Source organism: Anas acuta, chromosome 1, assembly GCF_963932015.1.
Source record: "Anas acuta chromosome 1, bAnaAcu1.1, whole genome shotgun sequence".
NCBI lineage: Eukaryota > Metazoa > Chordata > Aves > Anseriformes > Anatidae > Anas > Anas acuta.
This window is the reverse complement of record NC_088979.1, coordinates 157,240,501-157,256,593: the sequence shown is the minus strand read 5'-3', so window position 1 is coordinate 157,256,593 and position 16,093 is coordinate 157,240,501. Positions and strand designations below refer to the sequence as shown.

At 42.1% G+C, this 16,093-nt stretch overlaps 1 protein-coding gene across 1 annotated transcript; it reads left to right on the top strand.

Moving 5' to 3' along the window:
* The first annotated feature begins 4,050 nt into the window (after window positions 1-4,050).
* BTG1 (BTG anti-proliferation factor 1) lies at window positions 4,051-6,633 on the top strand. The gene is made up of 2 exons (XM_068668105.1): window positions 4,051-4,421; window positions 5,344-6,633. Exons 1-2 carry the CDS (start codon window positions 4,274-4,276, stop codon window positions 5,706-5,708), a joined length of 513 nt encoding a protein of 170 aa, XP_068524206.1. The 5' UTR covers window positions 4,051-4,273; the 3' UTR covers window positions 5,709-6,633.
* Window positions 6,634-16,093: the final 9,460 nt, after the last annotated feature.

Below are 16,093 nucleotides of genomic sequence, written 5' to 3'. Positions count from 1 at the left end.
CCTTCCCGGCTGCACAGTGGCTCCTCATAGCAGTCTCCACTGATAAAATATTTCTGAGCCTGAGCCCAAGCTCGAATCCAGACATGTCTTATGGCAACACAAGATGAAGAGCAGCCTGGTTTCAAGGAAAAAAAAAAAAAAAACAACAAACAAACCAAAACAAAACAAAAAAACAATCAATCAAAGAAAACAAAACAAAACAAGCAAACAACAAAAACAGCCTAGGCCCAACATAGCCCTTGACAGGAAGCTAAGTACCAGTGAACTCAGCAGTGAGGTGGCCCAAATGTTTCTGTCTTCTTTTTAACACAAGCCTTGTGACCAAAGTCTTCCCGAGAAAGACTTTCTGAGATGTCTCTTTGGAAACTTTGCAGAACAAGGTGGGAACTCACAGCCCAGCTATGGGGAGCAGTGTGGACACAGAGGGCTGCACACAGACACCCCGGGTTTCAGCTGCCTCCTAGAACAGCAGCTCAATGTCTCTATTACTGTGACTGGGTATCCAGAGCAAAGGCTAGAGAGAGCTAAAACATTAATAAATGTTTTATGCAACCCGTGGTGAGCTTTTCTCTGCAGAAACAAAAAACAAGGAGGCAATGTTTTGCTATAAGCTTTCAAATGCTTGCTATATGACATAAATAATGTGGTGTTTTATAACATCAACCTACAATAAAAATAAACTCTATAAAAGAATGGATTAATGATATATCATAAGTACTGCAAACAGTACTCTTCAGCTAACAGGTGAGAGAAAGTTTATGTCAAGCTAAGGCACATATACAGCTTTTTGGAGACAACATTTTTTTTTTTTTCAGCTGTTACTTCTTTATTAGGTCAACGCTAAACCCTGTAAAATCATAGCTAGAAACACAGTGGAGTGGGAAGAGAACAGACTTAATTCTTTTCTGTGCTGAAAGACTTCAAGAAAATACCACAAAAAAAAAAAAATCCTATAGCATCCTCACACTTTCCTGTGTTTCCTTATTCTGTCAGGAATATTTTCTCAAATGGGAAAAAAAAAAAAATCCATGCTGCACATGCAGTGCATTTATTTTCATAAACAGGTATATATTAATTCAGACTCTAGGACCAGAACAAATTAAAAAAATCAAACATTTCTCATTCTTCTCCTTTGAACTCTTGAATCTTCCCACTTACCATGAAGAACATGCAGTAGCCTCCTTCAGAAAAAGCTGGGAAAAGAGTGTGTTGCAATAGTTACAGGGTGTGTATGTGTGTGTGTGGCACAGATAAAAGTAGTTGTATTTCTATTACTTGTTTCCATGATGACAGAACTCACAAAGCGCTAGGCTCTCTCCAAACCAATAGTGAGAAACAGTGCCTGCCAAAACAACATGAAAGAAATGTTGTAAAGGTTGCATTGTATTGCTTAAAAGTTAGGAAATATCAGAAGCTGGGTTGCCAGTACAACCTTAATTCAACCCTTCTGTGCATATTCATTATGATACAGTCTTTAATTACATGATCACAAACTCTTTTCTTTATTTTCTCTCCCTAGGGCCTCTGCTTCATTTAAAGTATCAGATGGGCTGAATAAGGCAGTTGTTAAATGTTTACATTTCTCCTCTTCAGCACCCTGCTGTCAAGGTATCAGTGGGTATCTTGCACTATTGCCCAGGCAAACTTTCTCCTCTGTGCCTGGAGTTGCCAGGACAGGGGTGTACAGCTGAGACCTGGCCAGAGAAAAGAAGAAGCACTTTGTCTTCTCCAAAATGCAAAGGTGCCAAAGAAGCTCAGAGCAAAATAGTAGATCCCTTAAACACATTGGCATTCTGGCAGGAAGCTAAGGTACAAACCAGCAGCCATCCTAAGGTATAACTGGCTTCTCTGGCATTCTCCAGTGAGGTCCTATCAAGGAAAGTCAACTTTCCCTGATCCTGTGAGCTGTATGCCAAACACTTCATCATCACTAAGAGCCTGCACACGTTAAAGATGAGGTTCTCTGGGAGTGTTTCACAGTCAGGAAGCGGCAGCAGCTCCTTACCTATCCCCCTGCAGCACTGAGATGGAGGCGGACGTGGCCAGACTGGGAAAACAAGACAGTTCTCTGCATCAGAAGCTCCTTCTGCCTTGCTCCCTCCCACGGCCAGAGACGAGGTCCTGCTGGCGGGTATCTCACCGAGCCTTAGCCTCAAAGTTACATTTGAACTGCTTGCTGTTTTGCAGTAAGAACACCAAGGGAGTTCATTCCTCACTAGCAGACTGGATCTATGTGCACAGTCATTTATCCTTTCCACAGACAAGACCCTCTTTACAGGTGCCGTAATGGTTTGGAAGCAATCAAAACTATCAGAACTTCTTGATTGGCAAAATGGTCTGAATTCATTGAATTGCAGGACATTTGAGGGAAGACCTTTGATAAAGTTTAAAATAAAAATGAAAAAAAAATGAAATTTCTCCCTCTCTCAGAGAGTGTGGGACAAGGTGCATGCTGCCATTTTCTTCATGTAAAATTCAAGTATGATGATTCAAATCTGATCTGAACAGTCTTGCTCTCCATAACAGCTGTGGCAAGCTGAGGAGAGCTTGTTAAACCTGTTTTAGGGTGCTCCTACATAAGACCACTTATCTACTTTGGAGTTCCTAAAACTCCTTCTGAGTGTTTGATGCTGGTTGGCACTAAGGAGGGGAGCTGAGAAACTGGCCCAGATGAAGCTTGGATCCAAGCAGAGGTGGCAAGTGCCACATGCATGTTACACTCATTATTATTATTATTTTGTTGTTGTTAAACTATTTCCAGTATTTTGTTGTAACTGAGGAGCTCTGTCAGTAAGGTCAATTTTGTATGAGAGAAGTGGGATTTTCCTGTAGGTTGACTGACCTCGTTGTAAAAGAGAGTCATCTGCTGCTTTGAGGTCTGAAAGGAAACAGCAAATGCCAACCTATGCACTGATCAGAAATGGCTGCTCTGGCTGTTTCTTACACATGCTGGGGAAGCACTGGGGAAGAAGGGATGGCTGATACCTGTGGAGCAGCACGAAAAGGGGTCAGCCTGCCAGCTCCTCCCTTCTCACTGGACAGGACAGCCTGTGATCGCTAACGAGATATACTCAGAGGTTGGTGGCGGAACAATAGATGAGACCGCGCTCTGAAACTACACCAAGGTTTTTAGTATGCAGTAAAGCTGTGGACTTAAGCTCCCAAGATTATCTTTTGAAGGTATTTTGCAGATCCCCCTTGTGCTTAGAGAGTCAGAGTCCCTTGAGGCTGAGTGCCTGGGACAGAATCGCTCCTGAGTGCGGAGAGCAGGCTGGAAGCGCTGTTCAGGTACACCTCCAACATCACACCACCCCAAGTGCTGTATTTTCACCTTTTATTCAAATATTATTTCACAGATTTATTTTTATGTAATTCATTATTAATTTACTTTTGCTGGAAAAAAAAAAAATTAAAAAGATTTTTTTTTTTAAATGTGCCTCCAGTGGTTGTGTTTCTGCTCCCTGGCTGGAAGCAGCGAACATGTAAACACCAAAACACCAGGCTGCGTTGCATTTGCAGCTTCGCGTAGGAGCAGGGTGTGCAATAACCGAGGGGAAGAGCGAATTTTCCACCTTAAAAAGAAAAAATTAAAAAAAAAGCTGCACTTGGAGCTCTCCGCAGAACACGCTGCTGTTCTCATCCCCCCTTTGGCGTTGCACTCGCGGGGGTGCTTTCCCCTCTCCCTTCTCCCACCCTTCTCCGGCAGCAGCCCGCCCGGTGCCGCGGCGGGGCGCGCTCCCGCGGGCCGTGCGGCTGACGTGTCGCTGCTCTCCCCGGATACAGCGCGGCGCCGTGCCCTGCGCGCCCCCGCGCGCCGCGCGCCCCCGCTCTATTTGTTTACAACCGATTACGTCACCCCCCCACCCCCCCTTCCCCTCCCTCCCCTCCTTCCCTTCCCCTCCCCTCCCCGCTCTGCCCCCTCCCTCCGCCCGGCTCCGTCACAATGGTGCGATCGCCCCATTGGCGGCGGCGCGCCCCCGGTTCCCCGACGCCATTTCCTACCGCGGGCGGCTATAAGAGGCGGCGCGCGGCGGGCGGCTCCCTTCGCCCCGCGCCGCAGGAGATGCGGGCAGCGCTGCCGCGGCCGCCGCCGCCGCTGCCGCCGTGCCGCAGGAGGAGGAGGCGGAGGCTGCCGCCCCCGCCATGTGAGCTGGGCGCCGCCGCCCGCGCCTCGCCCAGTTAGAGCCGAGCCCGGCCCGACCAGACCCGTCCCGTCCCGATCAGACCCGACCAGACCCGACCCGACCGAGCGCCCCCGCCGGCCGCCGCCTCCATGCATCCCGCGCTGTACACCCGGGCCAGCATGATACGCGAGATCGCCGCGGCCGTGGGCTTCATCTCCAAGTTCCTGCGGACCAAGGGGCTGATGAACGAGCGGCAGCTGCAGACCTTCAGCCAGAGCCTGCAGGAGCTGCTGGCAGGTGAGGGAGGGCGGCCCGGCAGCGAGGGGCAGCGGGCGCCCCCCGGGCTGTGCGCGGAGCCCCCCCCACCCCCCCCCACGATCCGCTCCGCAGACAAAGCCCGGCCGCGGGGCCCCCGGGTCGCTCTCGGGGCTGGTTCCGCCCCCGTGAGGAGCCGTCGGGGCAGGACGGGGCCCGGTTCCTCTTCTGGAGGCACCGCGCGGCCGCCCTCAGGCTCCGGTTGGGGTCGGTGGCGCCCGGATCGCGGCTGCCCCCGAGGCTCTGTAGCGCCCAGAGCGGGTCCCAGGCGGTCCTGGCAGGGGCCAGTGCCTTGTGCCGCGGGTACCGCCGAGCTTGGGGTGTCGGGAGGGGGAAAAGTCCAAAGGTAAGTGAAGCCGTGGGTACCTCGCCCCGGAAAAGTGGCCGGGAAGAGTGCTGGTGAAATACAGCCTGAGTCAATACACGCTGCCCAGCCGCTTCCCTGTTTATTTTTAGTCACTCTTACGACGTGAGGAACTAAGCCTGGCTGCGATTCCAAAATTATGCTGAAAAGGCACTTTTTTTTTTTTTTTTAAACCTTGGTTCGTGGCGTTTCAAAGCCCTCAAACTTCTCTGCTTTGTATGCAAGATCCTCGTTACATGTATTTTTATGAATACTAGGAAGTTACATCTCACTCCTTTCTGATGGCAGACATTGTTCTCCATGTATGGTAGAATGAAACAATAACTTTGTGCGTGCGTGGTCCCCAAGGGACCCTGCGTTCATGTAAATCATCAGCAAAATAGAAGCCATGATGATTTTTCAGGTCATTTGATTCTAAAATAATAAGCGTCTCAACATCTAGAGTTGTGAAACTATGTGAGAGAACACTGATCGCTGCAAAACCTTGTGAAGACAGAATTAAGGAGGATAATCTTTTTTTTTTATTTTTTTATTTTGTAGAACATTACAAACACCACTGGTTCCCAGAAAAGCCATGCAAGGGATCAGGTTACCGATGTATCCGGATCAACCATAAAATGGATCCTCTCATTGGACAGGCAGCACAGCGGATTGGATTGAGCAGTCAGGAACTGTTCCAGCTTCTTCCAAGCGAACTCACTCTATGGGTTGACCCGTATGAAGTGTCCTATCGTATTGGAGAGGATGGCTCGATCTGCGTGCTGTACGAAGCTGCACCAGCAGGAGGTAGCCAAAATAACACCAACATGCAAATGGTAGACAGCAGAATAAGCTGTAAGGAGGAACTTCTCTTGGGCAGAACTAGCCCTTCCAAAAGCTACAATATGATGACTGTATCAGGTTAAGATATAGTCTGTGGATGGATCACCTTAAAATGGATGGATAAATTTGGTTTTTACTTTGGGTGGGCACCTCTGGGGATGGATTATGGAATTTAAACCATGTCACAGCTGTGAAGATCTGGCACACGTTAGAGTGGTATACTTTAAAGTGACAGTGCCATAGTTTGGACAGTACCTTTCAGTGATTTAATAGCCTGTGAGTCAAAATGATTACAACTTGCTAGAGAGTGAAGAAGATCTAGGGAGGGTCAGTTTCTCCAAGACATCTTACTTAATTTCTACACCAATTCTTGCAACCCCAATCTGTATTTATAAAGCGAGTCTCTGCAGTAAGTCTTGCAGAGTAAATTTGCACTATTACATTTATTAATTGTTAGCATTTTTGGCAGCTCAGTAACAAGACTTATTGTTATGGACACAACAGTACTGGAAATTTTATCTTTCAGACTTTTACCTAGCACTTACAAATATGTATAAATGTACATAAGATAAACTAGTAAGTATGACCTGGGGAAATGGTCAAATCTTTACATTGGCCTCAAAAGTAGCAAGTGATCAGAATCTGCCATGGCAACAGGCTTTAAAAAGACCATACAAAGACACTGTCTGAACTGTGGTGTTAGCACCAGCCAGCTATCTGTACATTTGCTAGCTTGTAGTTTTCTAAGACTGAGTAAACTTCTTATTTTTAGAAAGTGGAGGTCTGGTTTGTAATTTCCTTGTTCTTAATTGGGTAAAAGTCTTTTCCACAAACCACCATCTATTTTGTGAACTTTGTTAGTCATCTTTTATTTGGTAAATTATGAACTGGTGTAAATTTGTACAGTTCATGTATATTGATTGTGGCAAAGTTGTACAGATTTCTATATTTTGGATGAGAAATTTTTCTTCTCTCTATAATAAATTGTTTCCTATCTTGGCATTTTAATTAATCTCTTGTCGTGATTACATAGGATCAGTTAAACTATTTTTGTCTCACAGTAGATGTAAAATAGGTACTACAAAGGATTAAGAACGTGAATGGCACCCCAACACTAGGGAACACTTGCTACAGACATGGATTAACGAAGACTTCGCTGTACATAAGTGCTTGGGAAGTTTAGGGGAACACTATGATTTACATGTCACTTTAAACCTTTTAAAATGAGTCCGTGTGGAAGTAACTCCAGGGCCAATAATTCCAGGATATGAGGAAAAGGTACAGAAATAACATCCACCAAAGATGACTTGAATAAATCCAGAGGATTAAAGTTTACTTGGCTTCCTGATGAAGGATATAGCAAACTTAAAATGTCCATTTTGACCTACTTGCTCACGAGCTCTCAGTTCTTCCTTGATGGATTCCCTGCTCAGTAAGAGTTTGGGGACAAACGTCCCTTAGCCTTAAGAGCAGGTTAACCACTCTACAGAAAGGTTGCTCGCCTTTTGCTTTCTTCAGATGCAAGACTTTCACTTTAGAAATCATTAAGATGGGATTCAACAAAAGGTATGTAGATCTTTTTTCCCAAACTTAAAAGGCTGGTTGAGGTAAAGTGAGAAGCCCATACTTATGTGTATTCAAAGTTAGTGAATGATGTGGAGATGTGATTCACTTAAGCACTACACTAGTGTCATTTGTATACTGCACAGTGGTTAGTTACACTTGAGAGAAATTCCTTACCCCTTTATTTACACTTGTTAAAGTGCTGGAGTAAAACTGGAGAAGAACTTTTTGTTCCTTATCTCCTACGTACTTTGTTCTGTGAGTGTTTAATAAAAGGCCTACCCAACTCAGTCACTTCTGTTATGAGAAAAATTCTGTTGTGCTGAAGGAAAACAATCATTACTTGCCACCGGAACTTGCTGGCTGTGGGTAGGACTGAACTTCAGTTTTACCACGTATTGCAGCAACTCCTGCTAAAGCATGACCCCTTACAGTGTGGCCATAGTAACGTTGCATCTCCCATTTAAATCTTCTGATCTGTGATCTAGCTGATTTTGTAAGCAAAACATAAGACTGAACTGTCTAGTTTTTCTTATTAATTTCTTTTCCACCTTTTTTTGAAAGTTCAGCTCTACAAATACATATTCAGGTCATAGATAAAATAAGTATGTCAACTGTCAGCACTTTCTTGCTAGTAAAACTCCAACAGTATTGCGTAGCAACATTGATTTCTAGGGTAGACTTGTGCAAGCATAATGGCTATTGAAACTATGAACTCTAAAAACCTTACTTGTTACCCAGTGCTGGGGGTAATAGATATCAAAATTTCAGAATGAGCTTGCTATGAAGTACTTGCTCTTGCATAGAGTCAAGTATAGGTTCACATCTGTATACCTTAAAAATCCCACTTGTAAGACATTGCTTTAATCTTGTGAAATATTTAAGACTTATTCAAGCAATGGAACTACTCAGATGTTTCTGTTGCTTCTGTTTCTGATGTCTTTGCTACTGCACAGCACGAGCAGCAGCAGAAAGGCTAACTGTATGGCTGGTCTCTGACATGAGCTATGCAAATTATGGAAGCATCAGCTGTTGGTGCTTTCTTTTTGATAAGTTAAGCATAGCTTTACAAGCCAACAAATATTCCATCTGTGAGGCTGGCATGTGACACTGAACTAAGAATGAGTGTGCCATCCCTTAGATGGTTAACATTTTAGTCCTTTTAAGGTAAGGTGCTTTCATTCATGCCATGATTTTTTAACTGCAGCTGTAACTAGTAATTGGTACAACCTGTGTCCTCAGTTACTGGGATTTCTTCCAACTCGAATTTAAATATACCCCCAATGTGCACACAATGTGCCCTTGTCTGATTTTAAAAATACTTAACATGCTGTAGCAGCAGGGCATAGGAAGGGCTCTGAGAGAAATGGAGTAACTGCCAATGCTGTTGCCAATCCTATGTTTTGGTTCAGGTAGAACAAACAGTGCAGAAAGCTAAATGTTTGTCACTAGGATTTCATTTAAGGTGCCAGTATGAAACCTGCAATGCTCTTATTTTAACACAAATATTGGAGATGAGAGAGCACATTCAAGACCTGCTTGCCAAGTGCACGTTAGTTAAATTAGTTGGACTTTCTTTGTGAAGTAGTGAATAATCCTTTTGTTCTGTTGGTGTTCTGAGGGAGTGCTCGGCTCTGTGAAACTTTAATACTAGAGCTCTTCTTAGTCTTAGCATATGCTAAAACTTGTTGGCCATTCAGTGAATTTCTTTTTAAAGTGTACAGTCACCTCCTAGCTCATGCCAGGTGAGCAAATGTTTCTTTTTCTCACAGCATGTTTCCCCACTGCGCCATGTGTGGAGTCAGGTCCTGCACACTTGAGTGTACTTCTGTTTCATGTTTAGTAATACTGCTCCTATAGCAAGTTGCATTGTGTGTATTCTTTAAGAATCTCCATTCTTCATTTCTCCTTGTAGTTTTTTTTTTTCTCCTTCTTATTCCAGAGATGTACGTCTGGCTTAAGCAGTCATTCAAAACACCATCTTTTCCCTCCTGTAGTTCTTAGGGTCATTCTTAGGTCTGAACAAAGAAGTAAAGGCTTCATTGGATTTCTAATAATACTGAGTTTCGTTTTCTACTTCACTGCTGAATATGCAAGGATTTTCTGGCAGATCTGTGTGATGGGCCTCATCATGCCCACAGGATTTTCTAATGATTGGTTTGTTCTCTTGGTCTACGTGAGAAGTTGGAAATGACCTACATGGGGCACTGTTCTGATGTGAAAATACCATCATCGGCATCTACTTGTGTCCATTTTTAATCATATTGCATAGTTCAGAAGATAAAAAAAAATCTCTTCTAGTCCTTGCTAAATGTTCTTTTGGGAGCAGAAGATCATGTTGTGCTGTCTCGTGTCCTAGCTCGTGATGACAATTCTGGATGCTAAATACTGTACAACGTGTACATTCTTGACTGCCTTAGTTTAAAATGGTTAAAAGAGTGGCCTGAGAGATGATTTAGAAGCTGGGGGAACTGTGCTGCAGTAAGACCTTACAAAACAGTTTACTGATGTGCAAACCATAAAGAATCCAGTTAATGTTCCTAGAGTGGTTAGTTTGTGCTGATGCTTGTAAACATTTCTGTCACCAAATTAAGCAGATGTCACTGAACATGAACACCAAATCCGCATAAGGTGTCCTTCTAATTAACCTTACTTATGCCCTGAGAATATGATCGCTTGTTATTCCACAGGCTAGCAATGAAAAAAAAAAAAAAAAGAGGAACATTGCTTCTTTTCTTTGCTGTGTATCTATGTAAAGCTTATTTCTGAATTTCCATAAATCAAGCAGCACTCTACATTTTCCAAAGTTTCCTCTACTTGATGCCATAATTTTTAGCAAAAATAAGTTTATATTGGCAGAAGCTGCCACTTGACTGAAGAACATTAAAGCCGTTTTTAGTTTAAAGAGTGAAACATATAGACTGGAGATAAATAGCTCTCCTAAAAAGGAATGTATATTTACACATTCTTGGGGTAATAGCAGAGGTTATTTTTACACGTTTCAGATTTACATTCCAATGTGGCATAAAGCGAACATTGTGAAGCAGGATGTTAATTCAGTGGCTTTCAAAGGTTGGTAGAGCAAGCTGGGCTTTGACAGTAAGTGCTGTATTAATGGTTAGCAGTGACAATTTCATCAACAAAGGAATTGCAGGCTATAATTAACATCAGTTGCTTTGACACTGTGCTCTTAATGTATGGTTTCAACCTTTCTTTCAGTAGCAGTTGGAGAATGCACTGTGACAAATTATTGCTGATACAAAGTAGGTCAACAGTAAAATGGCTGACTTACCATCAATGAACACATCTAAATTATTGCAACTTCGTGTCCAGTGGAGCTTTCTTAGTGGTTAAATCTTTTGTGCCCTCCTATTTTTGAAGCCTGAACCTTATGTACAGCTTTTCCTAACTCCTTATTTCCTAACCATTTAATGTTTTTGTTTAAACAAGAACATTTTGTCCCAGCTGCTGGGAAGAAATCCACACAAGTAGTAATACTGCATGTGTGACAACAGATTCTTGTAATAATTGTAATCCAGTAACTGCAAAGCTGGCACAGAGAAATGAACCTCAGCTAATGAAAACAAGTAAAATCCCACATCTCTGGGTTTTGACGTGTTCACTGAAAGTCACCCACTTGTGAAAACACAAGGGAAGGGAATAGGACTGTGATGATATTGGATGAGAAAATAATACGTGCGCAGGGAAGTGCTTTTACCTTGAGAGTCCCGTGATCAGCTGCTCAATGTCTCATCACAGCTTTCAATGACCTTTTAAAAGTTTTCTTGAGAGGTGTAGCTTTATCTGGTGCTTTTATCTCTGGGATGTCAGGAAATGGCCTCTAGCTTTGCAGTTTCTCTGGGGCATTGTAAAAGCCAGTATGATTGTGTTATGTGCTGATGATATAACTGAATAAAATTATAAACAACTATTTAATCCAGTAGGATTGTAAGGACGCAAGGGAAGAGAACTTTAGCATTCCTGGAACAACCTTGAATGTACGCAAGGAGCAGCAGTGTCTGCAACAAACAATAGGGGCAGGGCTGGAGGATGCTGCTCAGCTTTTACTGCTGCATTCCAAGACTCAGCACTTGCCCAAATCGGCTGTAACATGGAGCTAGGACTTGGGCACAGCTTCGAACTCCAAGATCAAGTTAAAGATGGGTTTCTAGTGCCGAGAGTATCACTGATTGACATGGGTTGCAACTGAGAAACTCCAACAATGTTCCCTTGCTGTTCTGTGTTCTAAAAAAAATCCATTAGTTTCACTTTTTATAACCTAAAACCAAGTAATGATTGGTGTCTGTCTTGGTGTTCTACTGGCTAATTAACAGGCTAATTAACAAGCTTTTTTGTACTATGAGAAGAATTCTGAAAGATAACATTCCCTTTTTGCACTCCTTCCTTCCATCTTGAAGTTTAAACTAGTTCTAATATATGTATACATATACACAAAGGCACACAAATTTCTTGTATAAATATATACTTATTTAATAATTAAAGTCTTTTCAGTGGGTCACTGTAAGTCCCTGCTTCTTGTGATTTAATTCACAGGTCACTGCAGATGTTTTGGAGACTTGAAATACACGTGCGTGCATGTGTGTGGGGGGGAATGATTCCCCTTATTCAATTCTGGTTCCTTAATACATTAGTATTAACAGGAAAGTGTATTCCTATTTTTCTGTTTCAATTTTATATGTGTGAGTTTGCAGCTCAATTCAGTTTGCTTATTAGTTGAGCACATTTTCAAGATTTTTTCTGTAGTGTTTAAAAAACAAAACAAAACAAAAACAAATTGTAGTTATGTAAGGGATTATTTGCAATATTTTAATCAATTTAATACAAGGTTGAAATTAAATGAAGATAAAACTAAGATGCTTTTAGAATTTTAGTTGTATTCATGCTAAAGCTTTGTAACACAGGAGAGAGATTTCTTGACTTTGTGGTGAGCAGTTATCAGCAAAAGGTCCATTTCAGCTGAACCTACCACCCTTCCTAGATGAATACATCAGAATAGTTGCTTCTGTTTAGTAACATTTATGTTTAGTGATGTGTAAATTAGGAATTGGTTTACAAGTATGAAAGGCTCTATATCATAAGTGCAAAATAAAATCAAGCAATCCATCTTTGGTACACTTAATGTTATAAATTTATACCACTGACATTAACCAACCTTTGCAATTGCACCCCTAAATTTAACTTGTTATTAATCTATTTTTTAGCCCTTAACTGTGTGCTTCCTTTCTCATTTACCACCTATAGTCTAACTCCCTGGCTTGCAGTCAGTGTAAAATCATTCTGTTTGTAGATTTCAGATCAGTAGAGAAAAATAAGGTAGTGGAAATGGCAATATCAGTCTGAATCATGATGACATTAAAGAAAATGATAAATTTAGTGCTGTGTTTGTAAAGGATCTGATTCTCTGTGACTAAGGTACCAGACTATAAATTTTGATGGTATTTATCACACTTTATATATTTAACCTGAGTGAGGCTTTTGTAATAAGACTGAGTTTGCATGTTGCAAATATAGAGGTGTTTTTCAGGGGGACACCTGAACAAATATATTGTCTTGATTGTTCATGCAAATGTTCCTGTGAATCAAAGATGCTCCACAAATGACAAGTCCTGCATCACAAACATCAGAACACTGGCTCTGAATACTGCCGGTGATATTTTCCACAGTTATTCAATAGAAAAATATGTGCCTGTCATTCAAATTTGAAATCACTACTAGCTGAGCTTACTGAAGTTGAAGAAGTTATTTTCAAGCCAAGCTGATGTGTGTACAAAATGTCTCTGAATTATAAAACTGATGTAACCCTATGATAAATTCTGCAATTCAAATTTGCTGATTTCCTTTTCTTGCCCTTTCTTGGTACATGCTCCTAACTACCGCAACATCCTTTTGTAATCAGTTTGCAATCAATAAAAGGAAGATTTCAAATGGGATTTGCACTTTTCAAATCTAAGACCCCAGCCTTTGTGCATCCCTAATTTCACCGTTCTGAGTACTCCTGACTTACTCATGTGAATACGTCATCTGCCATTTAGTATTTTATGAGATCAGCTATGTGTCAAAAGCCTTCTCAGTGAGGCAGAAAATGTGTTTTTTATTATTTCCATAGGCACTGGAAGGCACATTCAAATCTTTATTATTGACTGAAAAGAAAATTTCCTCTTATTACCGAAGAATAGGGACAGTGAATAGGCTGAAAAGTGAATGCTGCACACCTACTGCATCATGATCTCATTCTCAACATGATTGCCTCGGTGCTTGCCAGTTCCAGTGCTCATGAGTCACACTCCAGTATGTGATTTACTTAAAAGCAATAAATGTCAGCACTTTTATTTACAATCTGCCTTTGAAGATTTGGAAGTCATAACTTCAACATTTTTTTTTCTACAACTATGAAGACTAGAAATGATCTTTACCTTTTTCTTTTAAATGAAAGATGAAAGCCTTGACTGATGTATTAGTAGGTCTGACCTAGCTGCAGTGGGCTATGTTACTATCCAAATCCAGACTTTCCACTGCTTTGCCAGAAATTACCATTCTGGTAGGAGGGGTGGCAGAAAGTGTATCTGGTATGTTTCTTGTTTTTTTCTGATTCTTGCTCAAAGTGAGCTGAAGTTGTTACAGTGGCTAGATTTGTGCCATTCTAGACTCCATCACAAGAGATAGGGGCCCAGTGCTGCTCTCACATCTGCTGGGGAGATGGTGGCCTCTGGCAGATGGCTGGGCTGTTGGGGACGTGATCATAACGCCCAGACGCGTGAGTCTTGCAAGCTGCTGTTGCCACCTGACTCCAAGAGCTGGGACGTATGAAGCAAGCACGCTTGTGCTGAGATGTCAGGAAAGGGTCATGTATGGGCTGTGGGGGAGGGAAGGGAGTGGAGGGAGCAAAGACCAGACAAATAATCCGTACAGTGAGTCAGTGGGAGAGAACGGGATGTAATTCCAGCCTAATCGTGACTCACAGACGTATTGTTTATAGTCCTTGAGAGAGTGTCTGATCACGTGGGCTGTAATATACACATTTATATGCTGTCCTTTGAGACAAATACGGGAATTTATGAATAAAATATAAAATAAAGTTCCCCAAACCAAGCTTATAATTTTGGCTTACCTCTTTTTTTTTTTTTTTTTTTTTTTTTTGTGTGTGTGTGTGTGTGTGTGTGTGTGAAAGTTTCCATTTATTCTAAATCACATTGCCTCGGGCTGCTATGCTAGTAAGCTTGGTAAATTTTTCTTTGAACTGTTTGCTAGGAATCACGTAAGCCCTGTAGAGCTGCCTTTAGGACACCTATGTGTCTTAAAATACAGGAGAGTGGGGTGCAGCTCTGCAGCGTTCATGTTACCTGCTTGTTAGGTGGCACAGCAGTGGTGCCTTGGGAACCTGACTTGGCACATGCACAATTCAGTGGATAATCCTATCCTTCATCTTCACAGTCCTTGAGTTTGGTATGTGTTTGACTGCATCTACTCAAGCATATATTGCTTGAGTCCAAGATAAAGGACAGTGCTGATTTCCAGGAATTAGGTTCACAAGTGGCCATTTTCTCCACAGCCTGCTTTCCAGACGTAGCTGTGGGCAGTGTGGATTCAGTCTGGGTTGCAGATAAAATACAGTCAAGGATAGGGGAGCTGCAGTGATAAAAAAGGTGAAGTCATTCTATCGGGATGTAAAGTGGTAGTAATATAAACTGTAAAAAGGACTTTTAGACAAATGATTTCTAAAAACATAAGCCCTTCCAATGCAAATTACTCTGGGAGAGGTAATTGTGGTTTGTTGGCTGTCCCAGTGTTGGACCTGCACACTGCTTTACCTTCTCCAGAAAGTTCAGGTTGCTAAAAACATTTACCAGCTCTGTTGCTTACATGCTGCATGTATGTAAAGTTTCACCCATACACAGGTACAAGAAGCTTAATTGTTGCTATGAAAGAGGACTTTGCAGTGGCTTAAAATATTTTTTAAAAATTTGCAAATACCTTGGTATGGTTAAACAATGATTACTGGATAATATTTATGCAATAGTTGTGGATACATCCAAAGGCAAGAAAGCACCCTCTCTTCTCCCTGGAAGCTTGCAGAGAATTCTTATATTTCAGCTTTTTATGTGAAGTTCTGGCTTTTGGAAAAAATGGGAATGAAAGTAGAGAACTGGAGAAACTTGACTGTGGAAGGTAAAATGAAAGTTAGGGCATGTTAAATCTCACTTATAACATCCTTAAGCTACGAATAAATGTCCTCTTATGAACTAACTTGGCATTGACATCATCAGTTTGAGTGGAAATTAATTTCTTCGGTTTTTATCAGGAGAGGCTGATCTGCAGGTGGGGAAAGTAATTTCAGAGAGGCTTGTCACTTCTTTCACTAGCACCTTGAACCCATCCAAGAACGCCTCTTCAAGGCCTGTTGGCTTCTCTCTCCCAATATCAGCTCTCTCCAGTTGTGTCCATGCCTGAGTTTGAGGCCTCTTTCCTAGGCTCTGCTTCAGGTCAATAAAGAGAAACAGACTTTCTTTATGGAAAATCCTCAAACTAATTGCAGCAGCCTATGCTAGAAGGGATGTGCTCTTAAATAGACACTGGTTTCTTTCCTTCACAGGAAGAAGGTGAGAGAACTTGTTCAGAAATCACTGACTCCACCAGGTTAGGAAAGTCACACACCAGTCTTCTGAACAAAGTCCTTCGGGTGATTGTTTAAGGATTATTTAACTTGAATTGCACTGATTAGATACCTACAACTACTTTATTCACTGTTAATACCCCTAAAGAAGAATAGCTTGCCGTTCTCACATGTTTCTTTTGCAGTCCAATGGAATTGAAGTACCTTAGAGGAAATCATCAGCAATATGTTTCCTGAATTTCAGGAACATGCACTCAAGTAGTGGGAACAGTG

Excerpts from the sequence above, each read along its gene's own strand:
- BTG1 (XM_068668105.1), top strand. The coding sequence starts at position 4,274 with ATGCATCCCGCGCTGTACACCCGGGCCAGCATGATACGCGAGATCGCC. Across the intron at positions 4,422-5,343 it reads CCTGCAGGAGCTGCTGGCAG|AACATTACAAACACCACTGG; the intron begins GTGAGGGAGGGC and ends TTTATTTTGTAG.